This window comes from Dermacentor andersoni, chromosome 1, assembly GCF_023375885.2.
Source record: "Dermacentor andersoni chromosome 1, qqDerAnde1_hic_scaffold, whole genome shotgun sequence".
Taxonomy (NCBI): domain Eukaryota; kingdom Metazoa; phylum Arthropoda; class Arachnida; order Ixodida; family Ixodidae; genus Dermacentor; species Dermacentor andersoni.
This window is the reverse complement of record NC_092814.1, coordinates 10,197,527-10,222,621: the sequence shown is the minus strand read 5'-3', so window position 1 is coordinate 10,222,621 and position 25,095 is coordinate 10,197,527. Positions and strand designations below refer to the sequence as shown.

At 48.2% G+C, this 25,095-nt stretch overlaps 1 protein-coding gene across 2 annotated transcripts in view; it reads left to right on the top strand.

The window, feature by feature from the left end:
* Positions 1-25,095, top strand: part of LOC126545730 (uncharacterized) — a 984,485-nt gene that overhangs the window by 160,356 nt on the left and 799,034 nt on the right. For both annotated transcript variants that reach the window (XM_055061186.2, XM_050193681.3), the window contains exon 2: positions 8,175-8,292. In XM_055061186.2, the coding sequence (XP_054917161.2) occupies positions 8,175-8,292 (118 nt within the window). The remainder of the gene's footprint in view (positions 1-8,174; positions 8,293-25,095) is intronic.

Here is a 25,095-nt window from a genome sequence, read left to right as displayed (position 1 = left end):
GCATCTGAAAGCAGTGCCTTATTTTTTGGAGTCAAGTGTTCGTTCACAAAAACCGGGGTTGTTCCTTCAAGACCAAGCATAGAGCTGTCTGTCTTCTTTTTTCTGCACTTTGATAACAGCTCATTCCGCTGATTTCGTCTGACAAAGCGAACAACTATGTTCTTGACATCAGCATTGAATGTGCGCACATAGTGACACGTGTCAATGTCAACCATGGTGTCAATGGTTACCCCTACACTTTCGCCTATTTTGCTTATTATTGCAAGCGGGTCCTTTCCATCCGGGACGCCCCTAATCTCGAGGTTGTTGAGGCGCTGGTATTGCTCGAGCTCTTCACATCTTTGTGATAATCGGGCGTTTTCGCCTTTCAGTTCAGTGTTCTGTTTGAGCAATTCCTGCATTTCAAGCCTCAAGTTTTTGATATCATTAGTAGTATCCTTGACATCATTGCAAATATCAGTGCAGTAAGACACACTTTTCTTAAGCTCCCGCATTTCTTCCCGGAAATCACGCCTCAAATTCTCGAGAGCCCTTGTCATCTCACGCAAATCTTTTGTCGTGTCCTGTTCCGAAGGCACGCCGCCCCCTTTTACAGTGCTCTTTCCAGTATCTTTTCCCGCCATTAGACATGAAAGCACATGCACAATACAGCACAGGCAACAACAGTAGATTGTTGCCTGTGCTGTGCATCTTGTAGTGAAGTGAAAATCGAACACCTTTTGATTTGACGAATGCTACAAGATGACTGCGTGAGGTTTGGATAGGACGAGAGGAGTCTTTACCGATGTGTTCTTCAGTTTCCGGGAATTTTTAAGAATAGCGTGTTTAGTTTTTTAGAACGTGAATTTAGCCATTATTGGGCTGCGATGGTTATCAGAAAGGCGTCCAATACAATGAGCGCGTTCGTTTTCTTTAGGGTCTATTTTTATGTTAAGGCGATCCTGGCATTGACGAATGATTATATTGTCGCAACGTCAAAAACAGGGGTCGTAGAGCACTATTCAGGAGGCACAGCGGCGGGTCGCCTTTTTTATAGCGAGCGCAACTGCAACTTCTTCTTCACTACGCCTTGACAAAACTCTCATGCCTTCTCGCGTTGTCCTCTTCTTCATCGGAGCACTGGCGCGGTATCTGTTGGCTAACTAACCTGAAAGATTCATCTGGCCGTCTGGCGCGCTGGAAGCTTCAGGAATTCGACATGACCGTAATTCACAGATCAGGGAAGAGGCACAACGACGCCGACTGCCTCTCGCGGACACCCGTCGAGTCCGCAGGTACTGATGACGTGGATGTAGACGCTGCATTTTTGGGCGTCGCCGACGCCATCGCCATTTCACCCAGAGCTGCTCCCACTCAATAATTTCTTGGAAGGCCGAAGTAAAGACGTTCCGCGACTTTATGCCAGGGGACAGCCGTCGTTTTGTCTCGGGAACGACATTCTCTATGAGAACTTTTCTGCCAGTGGCTGCACGTACCTGCTTGTTGTACCGGCATCACTTCGAAAAGAAATACTAAAAGCATACCACGATGAAACCACCGCATGTCATCTAGGCTACACGAGAACATTATCCCTACTCAGACGGAAGTATTACTGGCCGAAGCTACTCGCTGCTGTAAAGCATCACGTGCAAACATGTGCGGACTGCCAAAGACACAAAGTACCTGCCGGCAAGCCCGCAGGTCTCTTACATCCGGTCGAGGTACCAGGCCAGCCATTCGCCCAAGTTGGAATGAATTTTCAGGGCCCATTTCCAACTTCTACAGCTGGTAACAGATGGATCGTTGTTCTCACCGATTACCTGACGCGCTTCGAGGAGACGAAAGCTACGCAGCGCGGCACGCAGCCGAAGCAGCTCATTTTTTCATTGAGAACATCGTCCTTAGGCACGGCGCCCCAAAAGTAGTCATCACAGACAGGGGGACTGCCTTCACTGCCGAATTTCTTGACTCGCTTCTCAGACTCAGTGGTACAAGCCACCGGAAAACAACCGCTTATCATCTCCAGATGAACGGACTAACCGAGCGTCTTAATGACCATCGCAGACATGCTATGCATGTATGTCGACGTAGAACGTAAGTACTGGGATCAGATTTTGCCTTGCGTAACATTCGCCTACAATACCGCTCGACTGGAAACTACTGAAATGACACCGTTCAGCTCGGTCCACGGTTGCGAATCCACGACAATGCTGGATGCCATGCTGCCGCACGAGTTTGACGACCTACCTACCGACATTGGCGAATTTATTCAGCACGCAGAAGAAGCCAGACAGCTTGCCCGCGTACGTATCTGCATTCAGCAAGGCCATGATGCGAAACGGTACGATCTTCGACACAGGTCCGTTTTCTACACTCCCGGCGACAAAGTATGGGTCTACATGCCCATACGCCGCTGTGGACTCTCCGAAAAGCTCCTAATTCGGTACTTTGGGCCGTACAGAGTGATTTGCCGCCTGAGCGACGTGAATTACGAGGTCGCCTGCGACAGTGACAATAGCTCCAGTCGCCGCAAGCACTTACCTGAAGTGGTGCATGTGGTATGAATGAAGCCGTACCTGTCGACATAACTGTTGTTTTTTTTGTTCTTCTCGTTTTTTGTCTGTATGCGTGACTCTGTCCTGTTGTACTCTGTCCCATTGTCCCGTTGTCTCGATTAAATTGCGCATCGCGACCATGTTTTCTTCGGAGGGACGCAAATGCCGCGCTCGCACCCCGATGAAGAAGAGGACAACGCGAGTAGGCATCAGCGTTTTGTCAAGGCGCCGCGAAGAAGAAGTTGCGCTCGGTATTAAAAAGGCGACGCGCCGCCCCCTGAATTGCGCCCTGCGACCCCTGTTTTTGGCGTTGCGACAATATTTTCAGTTTCGGCATATGTTTCGGTCGTACTAGTGTCTTGAAGGCCCTAAAATATTAAATTATTCTGTCGCGATTGATTTTTGGGGTCGTCCAAGTGCGCTTCTACAGCAAAGAGTGAGGAGGCTGTTTGGGTGGCGTTAGTTTGGACGGAATCAAGCTCTGTTTTATGTGTTATAAGGGATTCTCGAGTTCGGTAATTCTCTCATTCAAATCGAAAATAGTGTTGTCTGTCGTTCGGAGCTGGCTTCTTTCGCCGTGCTCGGTGATGAGCCGAGTTTGGCCGGCGGAAATTTTCTGCAGTTCGGAAAGAATGGCGTTGCAATCGGGACCAGGGTTAGATTCAGTATCACCGGATAATAACAGTAGAAGAGAACACACAACCAGTGGCGATATCACTCAGACACTGTGGGCTTGGTAGGTGCACTAAGAAGTAATTACTAGTTTTGTTTGAAAAGAGGCTATACTGTTACTAGCCTGAATTGTCAGGAAGACTGAATTAGTGGTCTTTTATGTGGCACAGCCACCAAGCCCACGAAGTGTCGTTGACGGGTACTGTTTTATAATTGATGAAGGTGGTGATGTCGACTGTGATGGGGTAATCCAGGTGGCAGCAAGGGTTAGGTAGATCCGTGGCGTCATTTCAGGGGCAGCGGTGACGTTGGTGTTGACGTAGCCAGCCCCAACTTCATCGCAGCTGAGATTAATCGGAGGGAGTCAGAACTGACCCGACGGTGCAGTCTTCAGGCTAGGCTGGAATGCGACGAGTCACCTGCATTGTCAGGAAGAGCGGATTAGTGGTCTTTTCTGCGGCACAGCCATCAAGCCCATCTGAGCCACCAAAAGCACGAGCAGAGGAAAGCTCAGCCAAAGCATTGCTTCAGATGCCCTCTCAGCTTTCCGTAAGAGAAATGAAGCTAATACATTGAAGACAGCGTACATGTCCTTCTGCCACCGCCACTGTTGCCAAATTCCTTCATTTGCCATGCAGCTGCCAGGAGCACAAGAACAGAAAAGATAAGGCAAGGTGTGACGTCAGATAGGTTCCGAGCTTTCTTTCTAGGAAAGGACGAAAAAGAAAGTTGGGACTACAGGTCCACGCGCCTCTGCCGCTGCTGCCAAATTTGTCTTTTGAAGTTTGTGTTATTAGCGTCAAAGTAGGTCCGTATTTTCTCCCCACTCCTCTGCAAACAAAAAAAAAAGCCACACTCGCTACGCTCATAGCCGTTTTATTCAAAATCTGTATATCTTAAAGAACGCCCATTGTGTATGAAGTTTTCGTTGGAACGTTTCGGCTGATCCCAGTTGAATCATTAGAGCTTCTTACGTACCGTATTTATTTTGAGCAGGATTTTGCGAAGTAATTCCTCTACACATCAGTGCACTTTTTGATGCGAAAGCGTTAAATGGCCCATTTAGCGAAAAAGGCGGCGTCTGTCGTCTGTAGCAGCGAAAGGGCACCTAAATTCTAATTGGCTACGAAACCACGTCACGAGCTCGCCTTGACGGAGCTGAGCGGGCGAAAGGGCACACCTGCTACTGCTTTGGCGTGCCAGGTGTTGCGTGAGAAGGTAGGGTCGAAATATTGGTAATCACGAGGGATTTTATTCATTTCAGTGTTCTCGACTACAAATTTGAACTAAATGGATATCAAATGAAAGGTAACTTAAAGGGTGATTGAACTGCCATAATTAGGAACTGTGAAATCTGAGTTTCTAGTGATTACAAAGAACTTTTTATGTGATTGCCTTTATTTTCTGAGTCGTTGTTGGGCAGGATTAAAGTGTCAATAAAAAAGCTATTAGGTGAACAATATGACAAATACGGACAGTGACTAGTGATAGTGATTTTTCAAGTTTGCTGTTGTCGGGTACATACAACCCATAACCGTACCGCTATCAACTGAAGAGTCATTGACAGGGATATGACATTTCTACTGTTGCATCTATAGACCTTTTCATCGGGCGAGGAGGATAGGGCGCGCGGCGAGCCTTTTCTCCTCTCTGGCTTGGGAGATCCGGCGCGGCGTTTCTTGAAAGTATTGCTGTCGCGTGCTGCGGAACGATTTCGGAATGTTTTAGATTTTACTTTGTGAAATTTGCGCCATGTCCGTTCATATAAGGTCTATGGGAAGCCTTTCGGTGCATCGGTAACTACATTAGGCAGAAATATGTCTTGGGTGTTGGGTGCCCAAAAATGTGACGCGCATAATCAGCCGTGGTGTCTGCATATGTTGTGAACTATTTTGCTTATATCGGTTTTAATTCAACAAAGAAAAGCGGTGTCTCTGTATTACCAGCATTAAATGGTAAATCAGCTCACTGTCTGATCGCTTGGCGTAGGGAGTAAAACATAAAACATAAGAGCGCATTCGTGCACGCCCAACCTAAGGCAACCACGAAACTTCTAAGCGGCAGGCGCTATCAAATATTTGTGATACACCGGCATCGTTCTCACGCATTTCGAATCTAGTAGTCTTGAAATTACTATATGTCTACACTAGCCTTCCTGCATGAGGCCGATGGCGCTGCTCAATACAGCGATCAGTGCGGTTGGTGAACCAGCATGATACATATACATATGTGTGCTTCGACATTTCCTTTTTGGCCTGTATACAGCCATAATATATGAGTGGGATCTCATAAAAAGAATGCGGTGGCAAATTTTGACGACAAAATTTCCGTAATACCTGTGAGTACATCGTAGAGAAGGGAACGAACACAACCGAAAAAGGAATTCGGTTATTATCCTCTTTCTCGAAAAAGCAAGAGAAAACGGGCTAACGCCACTATACGACCTCGCATAGTAACGCCGCACAAGGTTTATAGATATATAACCGCTGATACCGTATGCTTGGACCATGCGCTATATAGAAGAAAGATATCTGCAATCCACCACCTACCAGGACGCTCGCGCAGTTCGTAAACGGTCGCTTTGCTGGACAAGCTTAATTCAGACTGTAAGGTATGCTGCTAATACTAGCCAAAAAGATTTCATTCATGGGTGGACACCTCACACATCGAACCAAGTAGTCACGCAATGTAACCTGCAGCGAGCAGTTTGAACGCTTGTCAAAGTATAACAGCACAGCTCCTATCGTAGCAGAACGGTACCCACGCTGTTACGATTGTCGCGTATGTTTTGTTTCTCCTAAACCGCACCTTAGAACTAGAGGATAATACTGCAATAATGTCGCATTAGTGAATGGAACATTCAGAAATACACAATTTATCTCCGAGGCTGATTCTAGGCTCAAATATGCGTGCGCACACATCGCGCTGCGTGCTCCGTCCGCCTCAATGCCAGCAGAAAGTCCGGCCATACCGACTTAAACCACTTCAGTACGTCTCAAAAAATCATTTAGTGCGTAAAAGACGCACGTCATGATAAATAGACCACGCGAACGCGATAACAAACTCCAGAAACTATCGCCGAACGTATACCTGCCATGCAAAACGAAGCACTCGTCCAAGCCAGCATGCCGACTGCCCATAGGTGGCGCCACTGCGTAGCAATATGGTCGCGCCCATGAAAAAACGGTGTATAGCCATCATTCGTCCGCGTCTCCAGCGGGGAACTATTGACGTGACAATAAATAACCTATCAGCTCAAAAATATTGCGAATAAGGCCGCGTATGTAGTGATAACTAATACTTTCGCTCAATATTTTCGGATTCTCGCAAAGCATAGCTTCATAGGTATCATGTGAAAAGCGAACCAATGGTCAATTCGTTCGACATAAAAGGTGCGAGGAGCCGCAACGCGCTGGCTGCTGGTTGACGTCAGCTGCCTCGAGTAGCACGGCTACGCTTCAGGCTCTGATAACCGAATTTCATCGTGTCACAGTTTCGCGAGCAATCGCATGTTCCCGAAAAATAAAATTGCTTGTACTACAGAGGCTTTAATGTCGCAGTTCAATGAGCCCGCTCAAGTGTCACAGGTTATTTATGCGCTGGAATCAAATGACGCATTGAGCGAAAGAGCAATAGCAGCGGCACGTAAATTGGTTGCGACGCCACGCCACGAGCGCGCCTCGGCGGTCGGGCGAAATGGCGTGCCCCCGTCTCGGAGACCTCGCTCCCGCTAGGCTTAGCTGCTGCTTGGTGACCGCTTCCTCGTCGAGCAGGACGTCGGTGGCATGCGGCCACCGCAGGCTGCTGCTGCTGGCTGGCTCGCGCAGCATGTATCGCTATGGTACATCAGCGGAAAACTCGGATGATTGCTCAGTGGCGTTCAATTGGGCATTAATGCTTTCGCATTCACCACTCATAAGAAGTGCTTAGGTGTCCTCGGATTTTTTTTTGTTTTGAAAGTTTCGGCAGGTAACCAACCTTCACTTGAAAACATAACTGCTCTATTTAGTGACCTGAAAATGTGAACGGAAGCTTCCGTGGCTACATTCCGCTCGGTAAATTTTGGTCGTCAGTTCTTGGAAAGCATGGCGGAGCTACATCGGTTGACCTCTCAGCGGTCTCGCTCCTTTGGTTCGGTACTGCTGACTCCTATTGCGTGCTGGCTGGTGCTATTGTGTCGTGTTCTCGTTACCTCATTTCATACGTCTTTCGCGTTCGTTGTCCTTAGGATAGACAGCGCTACCTTTATTAAAGACAAAATCTAATTTAGCGAGTTACCACCACTTTTCAGTATCGAGCGTGTGTTTCCAGCTTGTTTCGACGGGCGATCCCGTAGATTGTGCAATAAGGGGTGGCGCTCTTTAGCATACCAACGTTGTCAGACGTTTCGTAGCTGACAGCGCGCTGTTACTTCTATCCAGGAGGAGTCGTCTTAAGTGCTGCGTCACGCCAAGATGTCACACCCACGTATGCTTTAAACACCGTTCTAGGAGCCCAAGCACAACGTTGAACCATGCTATCGATGCCAATGGTTTATTTTATGAATAAATAAATAAATAAATAAATAAATAAATTCAATAAATTCAATAGTGCCAAAGCAGAATTCTAAAAGAGGACTTGTAGCACAGAATTGCGATCCTGAAATAATAACGCCACGGACGCTTTTCCTGTAGAATGGCGTGCCTCATAATGTGAGCCGATCCCGAAAATCGCGCAGTCAAATAGTCCGACACTCCTTCTTTGGCGCGAGGGTTGGTGCGGCGGTGTGCCGTGTGCAGCGACTCCGCCCCTACCTCACCCACAACGTGGTCAGGAAGGCCTTCAACTGCAGGATGAATCACTTTCCAACTTTTATTCAACATGCTCTCAAAAGCGAAACTACTTGAAAATAATTTCATGAATTAAGCTGAAATGTGCCTCCAAGCTCTTCCTGCTCGCCCTGACCAGAAAACGTGGTTGGCATTGCAGCATACGCACCGGATCAAGTTCACCCAGCGACGGCGCAGTGCCCTTCCTGGCTGCCTGTGCGCCTCCTTGGCGGCGCTTTGTGTGACGCTGGGAGCTGCAGCGGCCGTCTACTATGGAGGTCAGTGAACACTCGCGACAAAACGACCTAGTGTGTGTGTGTGCGGGGATAATGTAATGAAAGCTCATACACTGAGGGCTTCATTGGCGTACATTTCGGTTACAGAACATGTCAGAACGGCTTCCTGAGAGGAACAGTTTAAAGGCAATGTAATTCTTAGGGAGCTGCTTCCCCTTTTTCGTATCAGGGGTTTGTGTTTCTAGCCACTATCTTGGGCCGATCCAACAGATAGTGTAATTTGAAAATATGTACTGATCCCGAAGGTAGTGTAGTATAAAGCCGTTTCCGTGGTTATGTACAGTAAAAGAAAGCGCGACCTTATATAGAAGCTAGTACAGACGAAAACTGTGGTTTACCATGGGTATTTATGTGGTTTAATATTATAGGTCGATCTCGAAAGTAGTTCACATTAAAAATGTGACCTGCTTCCGTGGGTATGTGGATTCCAAACATGTGGGCCAATTTTGAAGATATCGCAGGAAAACATTTAAACAACCCCACTCTTCTATTGGCTCATTCGAGAGAGGGCTGTGCGGTGTGACTCCGCCCCATTCTCACACCCAACTCGCTCAGGAAGACATCTTTAATTGACTCCAACAAGAGCTTGAATCACCTTTCAACTTACTTTCAAATCGAAGATTCCTTTTGCTCATCCTTCGACGTTTGCGTTGCTGCTGTGTTCTTGCACGCCGCGTCGGGGGTGGTTCAGATCGTGTAGTGGGAGCTAGTCAAGCTGCTTTCGTGCAGCTTTTACTACCGCCATCCTTTCTGTACGACGCATGAAAATAAAGATTGAATTTAATTGAATATATACATGGCAGGAGCGCGGTACAGAGGAAAGTCGACGAGAGAAACACGTTTGGTCATTTCCATCGCGTCGCACATGCACAATGCCCGTTAGAGCTTCCCAAGCGTAGTCACATTTGCCTCTTGTCAGCTGTAATTATCCGTGACCCCTCTCAAATGAGAATTGCACAAACTTCAGCGCTTACCTTACTACTAACGTGCAAGCCCAGATGGGACGGAGATAGAACTGTAGAGAAGAGGGGGAGAAGAGGCAGAGAGTGGGTAGAACCAATGCAGTCGCTAAACGAGTGAATAACAGCCTTGCCACTTTCGCAGTTCCCATACTGGAGGAGAGGGCTTGAGATGGAAAATATGACGTGAGAAGGCAAGGAAGCAGCGGTTGCTGGCAGACTATAGGCATGGTACGGTACACTTCTGGTATTTTTGAAAAAATAAGCACCATGCAAATTTGTCAAGCGGACAACTGCCCCAGTACGTGCGGACGCAAAGCCGCATTAAAACACCGTAGGGTCTACGCGACACTACGGAAGCGATGGCACGTCAAATTGTCACTTCTGTGCGCGCTTGACGGCTATGACATTGCTGGAGGTCGCGGGTTCAATCCCGACCGCAGGAGCGACATTTCGACGGGAGAGAAATACAGAAGCACTAGTGCACTTAGGTGTTGGTGCACGTTAAAGAGCGTCAGGGTGTTAAAATTAACCCGGAGTCCGCCACTATGTCGTGCCACATAATCCGATAGTACTTTTTGTACTTAAAGCCCCATAATTCATAAAGTTTAACACTTCTTCCAGGATGGGATGTGCCATGTGAGCAAGGATAATACTCAACGCACTGAGACATTATGAGCAATCACGCACAAGGCCTCAAAGAAACACGTCTCCCTGTGCGTTCTGTGTACTACGCAGACAAATAGCAGTGGTGCACGCAAGGGAACGTTTAACATCAACTCAGGACTCTCATATTTAACTAAACGCTAGGGAAATTGCACATTCGACGCCATCATCACCGCTAAGTATCCTCAATCAAAGCAAACAGCACAGAATGCCTCGCTTACATAGATTCCCACAGTGCATAACTTTTTTTCTTGCCCTTTATGGAACTGCCATTTAAGTATAAAGACGCAGGTGACTACATTACCGAGATACAAGGAAATTGAAGCCAAAGTGCCAACAGAGAATTAATGCAAAGTTCGGAATCGTGACTCAGCGTGTGCACGGTACCGAAATCGAATCATCTACCTGCGATACTTTTACACAAGGCCAGAACTTACCACCGCTTACTCTACTTCGCACTTCGACTTGAAGTTCCTTCAAGTTGTTGAAGTTGAAAGTAGGGAGGAGAGTCTTGTCACGCGAGAAACGCACTTCATGGCGGTCGTCAGCAAACTGCAAGGTAGCGGACATCCTGACACCGCTTCATACGCCGTGCGCCCTAGCACTGGTAGCACGCTGTTCATCGCCAGGTGCCACTTCAATGCCTGAGCAGAAAACGTGTCCCTTCTGCGGTATCACAGGACACGTGACGCGTGATCGCCGGGCCACACTATCAGTGGAGGAAAAGCGCCAACGGCTTTCCAGCAATAATTGCTTATTTAAGTGCGGGGAGCAGGGGTACATTGCTCGCTGTTGCCGAAAAGCAGCGTGGCTGAAGTATGACTGGTGTTCAAGACAACCTGTTTCTGCACTCTGCAATATTTGGGGATGACCACGAGCACACCGGCTGCGAACGCACCTTTATCCGTAAGGACTTGTGCCGGGAGCTATCTCTGCCTTCCACTGAAAATGAAGAATTTCACGTGTTTACATCCGGCGGGTGCAACTCCCCACGGCTTTAGCAATGCCTCAGAGTAAACGTTACACTCGGTGGCCGCATTCAGTCGATTGACGCCACTCTTGAGCCACTGGAGGTGTCATCGGTATGTACGGTAAAGAGTCCGGCGATAGAACGCACCATTATTAATATGATGCGTGACCACAATCTAGCCTTTGCTGACGAACCTCAAGATGACCAACTTCAAGGTTCGACGATAAGCCCATTTTAATCGGCTCACACAATTATTCTAGAATAGTGACTGGACGCGTCGAACGTTTAACCGACAACCTAGGTGCAGTAGAGACTATGTTTGGTTGTGTCATTCAAGGAATGCACGCTAATATCTGCCATCCGTTGTCTAAGCGGAATACCAGTGCAACCGCCTTGTACCCGACTTGTTCCGGCTGCTAGCACACTGAGGTCCGACCTGGAGATCCATCAAAGATTTGACGGTTGGATGCCATTCTTATAACCGACAAACACGAAAGTCACGACATCAACAAGCAGGCAGCACTCTTTCACTTTCGCTGCGCGGTACACAAGAGCGCAGGACGCTACGTAATACCGCTGATGCCAGGTGTCACGTCATGTACGAACTGGACTGTAGCTGAAGCCAGGCTCAAGCGTGAGCTTGGGCGGTTTGAACATCACCTAGCATTTGTGCATGAATACGATGCCGCCATCGGCGAGTGCTCACAGAAAGCCATGCGGGGAGAGTGCGGGGGAGTAGTGACGCGCCACTTCGGCAGGTCTGCACGTTGGCAGGTATGACACCCGCTTGCGAGCCTCCATAAACGTTATATTAACGCGACAGCGTTAAGGAGCTCGTGTCGCAGAAAAGCCGGTGTCGTCGGCGTCAGCGGCGTTGGCCGTGAGCGATAAATCCCGGCAGGCACTTCATGAATAAAAAAGAACTTGGAAGATGGGCTGGGTGGGAATCGAACCAGGGTCTCCGGAGTGTGAGACGGAGACGCTACCACTCCGCCACGAGTTCGATGCTTCAAAGTCGTACAAAAGCGCCTCTAGTGAATGCGGTGCTGCCTTAGAAACGAGCTGTAGAAAGCTGTACTGCGGTGTATATCGGTAATTATGAACATGTAACTTACAGAAGTCGCAGTTACACGAGTAGCGAAGTGCGTTTCCGCTACATTTCTTCTGCGCTTTCCGCACACGCAGAGCCATCTTGCGGCAAACACAGAAGACCCCCTCCTCTCAATGTACGGCTCTGCCCCGACAGGTGGCAATAAGTTACCTTATTTAGAGCTGAGAAAACAACTTCGACTTCCTATAATTTTCAGACAATGCGACATTTGGTATATGTACGGAATCACGGCGGCTTTCACCTGGTGACGGCCACTAGCTCTCGCATTCTCACAGGGCGTTTTCTGGAATGTTCCTGTTTGAAGAGCCTTTCCGCCACCGACACCAACACATGGTTGGGATAACCAGCCTGCTTAAGACGCGCAAACGTCTGCTGGAATATAGTTCTTTTTTCATTTATTTACCCTAAAGGCCCAGCTTAGGCATTACATAGGGGGGGGGGGGAGGAGAACATTTGATATTGTCACGTGGTGGTGACGTTAAGAACACAGTGGCGATACTGTGAAAGGCACAACTAGATTTTATTGGGCGAACCTGTGCCCACAAAACAGGCTACACTTATAGCACAACGAAAGCGGCGAACACAGTCGGCGATCGTCGAAAATCTGATCAGCGGGTCAAGCGCGTCGGCTTTTTATACAGAATCGTCGAATGTTCCAGACTAATCGTTGGGACCCGCGTGCCTTCCACAAAGTTCTACACCATTCGCGTCAGGCGAATAAATCAGATAACACAAGGTTCCGCGACAACAGACTGCGGATAGAAGCATCGATAACTTTTCAGAAACTTCGGATACATGCAAGCGCGTCCCGCGCTGTGCGATAAGATTTGTTAGACGGCGAAACGTGGTCGCCCGATAAATATAAGTACACGTGTCAATACCCCCCTCTTAAAAAGCATCGTCCCGATGCTACAAATATAAGAGCGAAACACAAAAGGACACCTATTAAACATAATTAACAAAACAACGAAAAGAAAGCAAGTCCAAAGGTCAGTTACGCGAAGTCCCAAAGTTCGTCAACGCTGGTGGTACGGCTTGAGTCGCACAACGTGGACAACTTCAGGTCGTGAGCGGCGTCGCTGGGACAGCGAAATGCCGTCTGGCACGACCTCATAGTCCAGTGCGCCGATACGTCGGATGATCTTGTACGGTCCGAAATAGCGACGCAAGAGCTTCTCGCTCAGTCCTCGTCGGCGTATAGGGGTCCAAACCCAAACACGGTCACCGGGCTGGTACTCGACAAAGCGTCGTCGGAGGTTGTGTTGTCGGCTGTCGGTCCTCTGCTTGTTCTTGATCCGCAGGCGGGCGAGCTGTCGGGCTTCTTCGGCGCGCTGGAGATAGCTAGCGACGTCAAGATTTTCCTCGTCAGTGACGTTCGGCAGCATGGCGTCGAGCGTCGTCGTCGGATTCCTGCCGTAAACCAGCTTAAACGGCGTGATCTGTGTTGTTTCTTGCACCGCCGTGTTGTAAGCGAATGTTACGTACGGCAGGACGGCATCCCAGGTCTTGTGTTCGACGTCGACGTACATTGCTAGCATGTCGGCGAGGGTCTTGTTCAGGCGCTCCGTGAGACCATTCGTCTGCGGATGGTAGGCAGTTGTCCTCCTGTGACTTGTCTGGCTGTACTGCAGAATGGCTTGGGTGAGCTCTGCTGTAAAAGCCGTTCCTCTGTCGGTGATTAGGATTTCTGGGGCACCATGTCGCAGCAGGATGTTCTCGACGAAAAATTTCGCCACTTCGGCTGCGCTGCCTTTCGGTAGAGCTTTAGTTTCAGCAAAGCGGGTGAGATAGTCCGTCGCCACGACGATCCACTTATTCCCGGATGTTGACGTCGGAAACGGCCCCAACAAATCCATCCCAATCTGCTGGAATGGTCGACGAGGAGGTTCGATCGGCTGTAGTAACCCTGCTGGCCTTGTCGGTGGTGTCTTGCGCCGCTGACAGTCTCGGCATGTCTTGACGTAACGGGCGACGTCGGCGGTCAGACGCGGCCAGTAATACCTTTCCTGTATCCTCGACAGCGTCCGGGAGAATCCGAGGTGCCCAGCGGTTGGGTCGTCGTGTAGGGCGTGCAGTACTTCTGGACGCAGTGCTGACGGTACAACAAGAAGGTAGCTGGCGCGGACTGGTGAGAAGTTCTTCTTCACGAGCAGGTTGTTTTGTAGCGTGAACAAAGACAACCCGCGCTTAAATGCCCTAGGGACAACGTCGGTGTTCCCTTCCAGGTATTCGACGAGGCCTTTTAACTCCGGGTCTGCTCGCTGCTGTTTAGTGAAGTCTTCCGCGCTTATTATTCCAAGGAAGGCGTCGTCGTCCTCGTAGTCTTCCGGCGGGGGATCGATGGGGGCACGTGATAAGCAGTCGGCGTCGGAGTGTTTTCTTCCGGACTTGTATATTACCGTGACGTCATATTCTTGTAGTCTGAGGCTCCACCGGGCCAGCCGTCCTGAAGGGTCCTTTAAGTTAGCTAACCAACACAACGCGTGATGGTCGCTGACGACTTTGAATGGCCTGCCATAGAGGTAAGGGCGGAATTTTGCTGTAGCCCAAATGATGGCGAGGAATTCCTTTTCAGTCGTAGAATAATTGCCTTCCGCTTTTGACAACGACCGGCTAGCGTAAGCTATCACGTGTTCATGACCATCTTTTCTCTGGACTAGCACGGCACCGAGGCCTAGGCTACTGGCGTCAGTGTGGATTTCGGTATCGGCGTGCTCGTCGAAGTGCGCAAGTACGGGCGGCGACTGCATGCGTCGTTTGAGTTCTTGAAATGCGTCGGCCTGCGGCGTTTCCCACTTGAACTCGACGTCACATTTAGTTAGCTGTGTCAGTGGCTCAGCGATACGTGAAAAGTCCTTGACAAAGCGCCTATAGTAGGCACACATGCCAAGGAATCTGCGCACTGCCTTCTTGTCGATTGGCTGCGGGAACTTTGCAATGGCAGCTGTCTTCTGCGGGTCAGGGCGTACTCCAGATTTGCTGATGACGTGGCCTAGGAATAGAAGCTCATCGTAAGCGAAGCGACACTTTTCCGGCTTCAGAGTGAGCCCTGATGACTTGATGGCCTCTAATACCGTCGCAAGCCGCTTAAGGTGATCGTCGAAATTTCCGGCGAAGACAACGACGTCATCCAAGTAAACAAGACACGTCTGCCACTTCAATCCTGCTAACACCGTGTCCATCACGCGCTGGAACGTTGCAGGCGCCGAGCACAGTCCAAATGGCATAACCTTGAATTCATAGAGGCCGTCTGGCGTGATGAAGGCGGTCTTTTCGCGATCCCTTTCGTCGACTTGTATTTGCCAGTAGCCAGACTTGAGGTCCATCGATGAGAAGTATTTAGCATTGCAGAGCCGATCCAATGCGTCGTCTATCCGTGGGAGGGGGTATACGTCTTTCTTCGCGATTTTGTTCAGTCGACGATAATCGACGCAGAAACGTAGGGTTCCGTCCTTTTTCTTCACTAAAACAACTGGAGACGCCCACGGGCTTTTCGACGGCTGGATGATGTCGTCGCGCAGCATTTCGTCGACTTGTTGTCGTATAGCTTCGCGTTCTCGCGTCGAAACTCGGTAAGGGCTCTGGCGTAGTGGTCGAGCGCACTCTTCGGTGATTATGCGATGCTTTGCGACTGGTGTTTGTCGAATCCTCGATGACGTCGAAAAGCAGTCTTTGTATCGTCGAAGCAGACTTCTGAGCTGTTGCTGCTTAATCACGGGGAGACTTGGATTTATGTCGAAGTCTAACTCGGGAACCACGGTCGTCGGGGTAGATGCAACAGAATCCGAGAGGACAAAGGCATCACTGGTTTCCTGAATTTCCTCGATGTATGCGATCGTCGTGCCCTTGTTGATGTGCTTGAACTCCTGGCTGAAGTTTGTCAGCAACACTTTCGTGTTTCCTCCGTGCAGTCGAGCGATCCCTCTTGCGACGCAAATTTCACGGTCGAGCAGCAAACGTTGGTCGCCTTCGATGACGCCTTCTACGTCAGTGGGTGTTTCGGTGCCGACCGAAATAACAATGCTGGAGCGAGGCGGGATGCTCACTTGATCTTCGAGCACACTCAAGGCGTGGTGACTACGAGGGCTCTCCGGCGGTATCGCTTTATCTTCCGACAGCGTTATTGACTTCGACTTCAGGTTGATGATTGCGCCGTGTTGGTCCAGGAAGTACATACCGAGAATGACGTCTCGTGAACACTGTTGGAGGATAACGAAGGTGACAGGGTAAGTCCGGTCGTGAATGGTAATTCTTGCCGTGCACATTCCTGTCGGCGTAATCAGGTGTCCTCCAGCGGTCCGAATTTGAGGGCCTTCCCATGCCGTCTTAACCTTCTTCATCTGGACGGCGATGTGTCCACTCATGACTGAGAAATCGGCGCCTGTGTCGATTAAGGCGGTGACTGCGTGGCCGTCTAGAAGCACGTCGAGGTCGGTGGTTCTTTGTCTTGCGTTGCAGTTGGGTCTTGGCGTCGGATCACGGCTGCGTCGTGTTGAATTGAAGCTAGTACGTCGCGTCGTGAAGTCGTCTTTCGTCGGTGCAGTCTTGGCTTCCTGACTTCCTCGGGACGGTGGCGCGTCGTCATTATGTCGTCGAGATGGTTTCTTCGGCGCTTTCGTCGGCGGCGGAGGATCTTCGTCAGTTCGACGAACAGCAACCGCACCTCCATCGGTTGCTGCTTTTAGTTTTCCGGATATGGGCTCGCTGACCGGCCCCGGGCTGGGCCAGTGTATGGTCGGCGCTGTGGCGACAGGTAGCGGCCTGGTGACGGCGAACGGGACGGTCGTCGAGGGCTCCACTGAGTAGCGGCGAGGTAGTCGGCGATGTCACGAGGGCGTTGACCTTCCCGAGGGCGCGGTGCGTCGACGGCGAACCCTCGCAATCCCAGGTCGCGGTATGGGCATCGGCGATACACATGGCCGGCTTCTCCGCAGTGATAGCAGAGCGGGCGGTGGTCGGGGGCTCGCCAAATGTCCGTCTTCCTCGCGTAGGTACGCTGGGCGACGGGTGGGCGTGCTGGCGGCGGCGGCGGCGGACGACGGAATTGCGTCGTTGCAGGGCCCTGGCGTGATCGCGGAGGGGGACCTTGACGGCGTGTGACGGCGGCGTATGTCATCGCTTCTGGCTGGGGCTGCGGTAATTGTGGTTGCAGCTCGGGAACTCCAAGCGATCGGTGCACCTCTTCTTTGACGATGTCGGCGATCGAAGCCACTTGGGGCTGCGACGAAGGCAGGACCTTGCGCAGTTCTTCGCGCACAATGGCCCTGATGGTCTCCTAAAGGTCGCCGGAATCCAGTCCTTGGATGGCGTACTGCGGCGTGAGCCCCTGGCGGTTATATTGCCGGGTGCGCATCTCCAGAGTTTTCTCGATCGTCGATGCCTCTGCCGAAAACTCAGCCACGGTCTTCGGCGGGTTACGAATAAGTCCTGCGAAAAGTTCTTGTTTGACGCCCCGCATCAGGAAGCGGACTTTTTTTCTCTTCTGACATTTCCGGGTCGGCGTGCCGGAAAAGACGGGCCATCTCTTCCGTGAAGATCGCGATCGTCTCGTTTGGCAGCTGCACTCTGGTTTCTAGTAGTGCTTGAGCTCGCTCTTTTCGCACGACGCTTGTAAACGTTTGCAAGAAGCCGCTTCGGAACAGGTCCCACGTCGTTAAGGTGGCTTCTCGATTCTCGAACCAGGTCCTGGCGGCGTCTTCCAGTGCGAAATAGACATGCCGCAGCTTGTCGTCGCTGTCCCAACTGTTAAACCTAGCGACCCTCTCATACGTCTCGAGCCAGGTTTCCGGGTCCTCAAATGTTGATCCGCGGAACGTCGGAGGTTCCCTGGGCTGCTGCAGCACGATGGGGGACGCTGGGGCTGCCATTGGGGTTGCCTTGTCCACAATCTTCTTGGTCTTCTCAGGTAGAAGTCCGTGCTCCGGGGGCAGCTGTTGAAGACGGCGGCTTGCTCGATGCTCCGGGACTACGTTGGTGTTCTCTTTGCGGTCCGGGCTTGGATCACGGCTTGTCGGGGGCGTCCGGTACATGAACGAAAAGCACCTCCACCAGATGTCACGTGGTGGTGACGTTAAGAACACAGTGGCGATACTGTGAAAGGCACAACTAGATATTATTGGGCGAACCTGTGCCCACAAAACAGGCTACACTTATAGCACAACGAAAGCGGCGAACACAGTCGGCGATCGTCGAAAATCTGATCAGCGGGTCAAGCGCGTCGGCTTTTTATACAGAATCGTCGAATGTTCCAGACTAATCGTTGGGACCCGCGTGCCTTCCACAAAGTTCTACACCATTCGCGTCAGGCGAATAAATCAGATAACACAAGGTTCCGCGACAACAGACTGCGGATAGAAGCATCGATAACTTTTCAGAAACTTCGGATACATGCAAGCGCGTCCCGCGCTGTGCGATAAGATTTGTTAGACGGCGAAACGTGGTCGCCCGATAAAAATAAGTACACGTGTCAATATATAAAGGTATAAGGCAACGTGTATGTTGAGTTCGTGCATGCTATGCAACCTTTACCTCACTTCTCATTCGACATCATACGCCAGTAACTCTTACATTACACAAACAATAATCTCACATCCTCTGACATCTGAAGAAAGCGAGGAAGAAATGTTAATGTTCCTAATTTGCAAATGTTTCATTAGGTGCTTGTTTGAATATAATATGGTCAGTTATTTCGGCTATATTACATGGGTGATGATGCCATTCCGAAATGGCTAAGTGCAGACGTGAAAACTGCAATAGTTTAGTACGCGCAAAGGGTCGTTCGACCTTAAGTTCGTGATCAATTCGTAGTAATTTCCTTTTGGCTGGTAAGATGTGTGCCTGAGAGAAGATATTTGGGGGATGAAAAGCTGATGGAAGAAAGTTAACCGAGATATCTTTCTTCTAGTCTGCAATGGGATGAGTCCTAGATCATGTTTTATTTTGGTCATGCTTGCATGTTGTGAATAGTTACCTGTAATAAACCACGCTGCCTTGTTCTGAAAAGATTCTAATTTGTTAATAAGATGCGTTTGGTGTGGGTTCCATATAAATGAGGCATACTCAAGCTTTGAACGGAGTACGGTGGTATATGCAAGAAGCTTGGTATCACTATTAGCCTGACGAAGCGTTCGACGAATGAAGCCAACAGATTTGCATGCAGCAGAAACAATACAACCCACATGATCATGCCAAGACAAAGCCGGAGAAAGATGAACACCTAGATATTAAATGATTCTGCAGTTTCTAGAGCCTCACCATTAAGAAAGTATGTGTGTTTCGTAATTTTACTACAAGTAGTAAATCTCATAAGTTTAGTTTTTGAGGTATTTATGCTCATTCGCCAGTCTGAGCACTATCTTTCAATCTTGTTCAAGTCATTTTGTAATCATAGCCAGTGTTACATTTTTATGGCCGATACAGAACGCAGTCGTCGGCATATAACCAGATTTCCGAGTCTTTATCCTGATGAATATCATTTATGAAAATTTAAGATAGAGTGGGTCCCAAAACGAAACCGTGAGGCAGACCGGACTGAACAGGCTGAAATGATGAACCGACATTATTAATTACGACAGCTTGTCGTCTGTTACTTACATATTCTTTAACCCAGTTTATTACTTTTTCGTCAGCATTAATCAGGTTCCTTTTATATATGAGGCGGTTACGAGCCACACGGTCAAAGACTTTAGCAAAATCTATAAATATGGCATCAGTTTGTGTAAGTTCGTGAAGGTTAAGGTGAATGTCTGTAGTTAGTTCAACAAGCTGGTATTCACATGACCGGCCTCGTTGAAAACCGTATTGGTTTGCAAATAGAATGTGGTTGCTAGCCATGTACTGCATGATTTGAGAAGATAACACGTGTTCCAGTAGTTTGCATACAATAGACGTAAGGGATATAGGCCTATAGTTTGTTAGCTTGTTGTTGTCGCCGGTTTTATATATTGGTATCACATGTGCCAATTTCCAGTCGTCTGGAATTTCGGCGGTGTCGAGAGACTGTTGGAACAATAGTGTAAGTATAAGAGCAGAATTATGCTCGCTCATCTTTAGTAGCTTAGTACAAATACCGTCAGGGCCAAGACTAGAAAACGATGGCAAACGCTGAATAGCTTTCACAATACCGTCACTTGTCACAGTAATACATTCCATAAGTGGAAAATTATCAGAAAGCTGTGTTAGCATATCTAGGGGCTTTTCGTCATTAAATACACTACAAAAGAATAAATTAAACCGATCAGCAGCATCCATGACATCAATTGCAGCACCAGAATCAATGTCAAAAACAGGCAAATCTTTGGTAGGTGCGGGAGAAATGACTTTCCAAAATTTTGCGGGATCTGTTTTTAGAAATTGCGAAATATCCTAGTTCAAAAACTTATATTTGGCTGCCTCAATATGTAATGCACATTCTTTAGAAAACGCTAAATATTCTGACTTAGTTTCAACGAATTTTGCGCTTTTAGCGTTTCGAAACAAACGTTTTTTTTATTCAAATATCGCTCAATCTCTCGCGTAAACCGTGGCTTGTCTGCTGTTTCATAGATCCATTTTTTTGGAATGCATCTCTCCAGTAGTCATAACAACTCGTCACGAAAACGAAACCAGTTATCTTGCAACATACAGTTTTCATATGTTTGCATGAATGACAGGTAAAATTCAAAAAACCTCAGAGTTGAAGCCTTCGCGATCTGCTTTAGAATAGTCATAAATCTCTTTTTGTCGCGGTTTCTTCACGGTTTGCGTTTGAAAGGTACAATGTATGGCACGATGGTCACTCATATACTCCAATAAATCCATGGTAGCACGTTCGGGGTGTGTTGTTAGAAGCAGAGCAAGAATAGCATTGTGCCGCGTAGGGATTTCGATAAGATGAGACAACTCTTACTCTTACAAGCTTACTTCTCTGTAATGGGCTTATTCACGGCGTATTCTAGGAGTTACTCCCCCCTCATCAATGGTAGTGTTCAGGGATCACACACTTTCCCCAGTAGGGGTGTCAAGGGATCAGAGGGTGAGAGGCGTAAGAAAAAGAATTTGTTACGCGTGATTTTACTTGGTAGACAAACACGGAAGCCATATTATGGTGTGCTGATCAAATTGAGTAGAATGCGCAAAAACAAAAAAACTGAGGAATGAAGAGCTTACTCTTTGGTAGCGGGCTTACTCACGGTGCTTTCCTGGGGTCACTCCCCTCATCTGCACTAGTGTTCTGAGAGGTGCAAGAAAAAGAATTTGTTACGCGTGCGTTTACTTGATAGACGAACACGAAAGCCATCTTGTGGTGTGCTGATCAAATTTATTCGAATGTGCAAAAAAAGAAAAAGAACCTGTGGGCGTAAGAGCTTACTCGTTGGCAGCGGGGTTATTCCTGGCGTCACTCCCTTCAATAATAAAGGGCAAATCAAACATCCACCCGTTCGTAGTAATTGCTACAAAGGAAACCCATACGCGTTCCTCGAAAGAAAAGCCCCTCAGTTGAAGAAAAATTCGTCCTGGTCCGGGACTCGAACCTGCGACCACCGCTTTTTCGGGGCAGCCGCTCTGCCATCTGAACTAACCAGGCGGCTAGCAGATGGCAGGTTTGTGAGGCTTTTCTTTTGAGGAACCCGTATGGGTTTCCTTTGTAGCAATTGCTACGAATGGGTGGAAGTCTGATTTTCCATTTATTAATTACTTCTCTCCACCTTGCGGGTTTCCACAGAACTTCTACGTCAATCACTCCCCTCAACAACGGTAATCTTCAGGGATCAGACATGTTCCCCCGGAAGGGTGTGAAGGGGACAGGGGGTGAAAGGCGTATAAAAAGGAATTGGCTACGCGTGCTTTTACATGGTAGACGAACAGCCAAGCCATGGTGTGCTGATCAAATTGAGTAGAATGCGCAAAAGAAGAAAGAAACCTGATGGCTAAAGAGGTTACTCGTTGGTAACTGTATTATTCATCGTGCATTGCTGTGTTCACTCCCCTCATCAACGGTAGTGGTGAGGCATCAGACCCGTTCCCCAGGACGGGTATCAAGAGGTGAGGAGGTGAGAGGTGCAAGGAAAGAAATTCGTTACGTGTGCTTTTACATGGTAGACGAACACGGAAGCTATATTGTGTTGTGCTGATCAAATTGAGTAGAATGTGCAAAAAAAAAAGAAAAACAACCTGAGGGACAAAGAGCTTATTCGTTGATAGCGGGGTTATTTATGGCGCATTCCTGGTGTGACTCCCCTCATCAAACATACTTTACAGGTATCTGACACGTTCCCAGCTAGGGGTGTCTAGGGGTCAGAGGGTGAGAGGCGCAAGAAAAGGAATTCATTACGCGTGCTTTTACGTGGTAGATGAAGACGGAAGCTATATTGTGATGTGCTGACAAAATTGAGTAGATAGTGCAAAAAGAAAGAAGAAAACCTGAGGGCTTAAGAGCTTACTCGTTGCTAACAGGGTCATTCACGATGCTTTGCTGGGGTCACTCCCCTCATCAACAGTACTGTTCAGGGTTCAGACACGTTACCCAAGACGAATGTCAAGGGATCAGGGGGTGAGAGGCGCAAGAAAAGGAATTCGCTACGCGTGCTTTTAGATGGTAGACGAACACGGAAGCCATTTTGTGATGGGCTGATCAATTTGAATAGAATGTGCAAAGTAAGAAAAAACCTGAGGACTCAAGAGCTTACTCATTGGTGGCGGGGTTATTCACGGTGCATTCCTGGCGTCACTTTCCTCAACAACGGTTGTGTTCGAGTAACTGACGCGTTCCGCAGGAAGGCTGTTAAGGGGTCAGGGAGTGAGAGGCGCAGGAAAAGGAATTTGTTGCGCGTGCTTTTACATGGTAGACGAACATGAAAGCCATTTTGTGGTGTGCTGATGAAATTCATTGGAATGTGCAAAAACAGAAAAAAAGTGGGGGCTAAGGAGCTCACTCCTTGGTAGCGGGGTTATACATGGCGCATTCCTGGCGTAACTCTCCTCATCAAACATAGTTTAGTGGTATCTGACACATCCCAGCTAGGGGTGTCTAGGGGTCAGAGGGTGAGAGGCGTAAGAAAAGGAATTTGTTACGCGTGATTTTACTTGGTAGACGAACACGAAGTCCATATTATGATCTGCTGATCAAATTGAGTAGAATATGCAAAAATATAGAAACCTGAGGGCTAAAGAGCTTACTCGTTGGTAGCTGGGTTATTTACGTTGCATTCCTGGGGTTACTCCCGTTATCAACGGTAGTGTTCCGGTATCTGACACGTTGTCAGGGGGTGAGAGGCGCAAGAAAAGGGATTCGTTACGCGTGCTTTTACATGGTAGACGAACACGGAATCCATTCCGTGGTGTGCTGAGCAAATTGAGTAGACTGTGCAAAAAAAGAAGGAATCCGGAGCGCTGAAGAGCTTACTAGTTGGTAGCGGGGCTATTCACGGTGCGTTCCTGGCGTCACTCCCCTCATCAATGGTAGTATTCAGGTATCTGTTACGTTCCCCAGGAGGGATGCTAATGTGTCAGGGGTTGAGAGGCGTAAGAAAAGGAATTCTTTACGCGTGCTTTGACGTGGTTGACGAAGACAGAAGCCAGTTTGTGGTGTGCTGATCGATTTGAATAGACTGTGCAAATTAAGAAAAAAAATCTTGAGGGCTCAAGATATTAGTTTTAGTTGCTGATCGCACTTCTAGTTACGGTTAGGATCCGTTGCCTGTTTTGCGGAATATTGAATTAGCGGTTTGTAGAAGAGCTATTACTTTCAGCTTACGTCGATGTGTTCGTCGGTGATAGAATGAATGCAGGCCCCGAAAATTTTAGCGGCAAGTATACCTGTGGTATTGCAGGTGATGAGCGCTAGCTAGTGCACATTGCGTTTTTTTAGTTTTAAGGCGAAGCCTTAGGTCTGTTTCACAGTCGCGTTGTGAACAGAAGATATCAATCTACCCAAGAAGACCAGTAACGACCCAAAGCATGTCCAGCCGTCTATAAGAGAATAATGATTAGCCATGGTAATTAACGACTCATTAGTGATTGAAACAAGGTGGATTAGGGGAGGATTAAGGTTGATTAGGGTGTATTAGGTTGATTAAGGAGCATGAACAAGGATTAAGGTGTATTAAGGAGGATTAAGGTGGATGAAGGGAAATTAGGGTGGATTATGGTGGATTGAGGTGCATTAGGGTGAAGAAAGGAGGATTAAGGTGCATGAATAATGATTGAGGCGTAATAAATAGAATTAGGGTGGATTAAAGTGGATGAAGGAGCATTAAGGTAGATTAGGGTGGATTAAGGTACTTCGGGTATACGTGGCGGAAGAAGACCAATAAGGGTGTATTAAGTAGGATTAAGGTGGAATAGGCTGGATGAAAGTTGATGGAGGTAGATTATGGTGAATTAGAGTAGGCTTTACAAGGCTTTCACATTCGTGTCTCTTAGGCGATACCTAAGTTCAACTTGGCTTTTTAGAATTTGCTTTGAACTGCACTTCCACGCATGCATGACTGGGCGATGATTATTATTTGGTTTTTTCATGGATACAGGCAATATGCAGGGGGTGTTCACATGATCGTGGACGGTTGCTGTTGATATCGACATCTAGACGGTGGCCGGGAATCTTCACTTTAATAGCGAATGTTTTAAAACCACCTTTCTGCGGTTTTGTTCTGTGCGGGAACTTTTTCTATTGATTTAACACGAGCTGAACTCATTGCTTCAATGCACTTTGATTACGAAGATTGAGCAATCAATCATGATTGTGGTCTTGATCCAGTAATGCAAGAAATATTATGAAAACAATAATATTTAGCACTGCAACGTATTTCATCTTAATCCACCTTCATCCTCCCTCATCCACTTTAATAATCGTTAATCCAACATAATCCTCCTTCAACCACCTTAATCCAATCTAACCCTCTATAATGCACCTTCATCCACCTTAATTTATCCTAATTCTCCGTAACACACAATATTCCTCCTTCATACACCCTAATTAATCTTAATACAATCCCTATTCATATTAATTAACTTTTATAATCAGTAACCATCTCTTATACACGGCTGGACATGCTTTGGTTCGCTTCCGGCCTTCCTTGGGTCACGTGATATTTTCTATA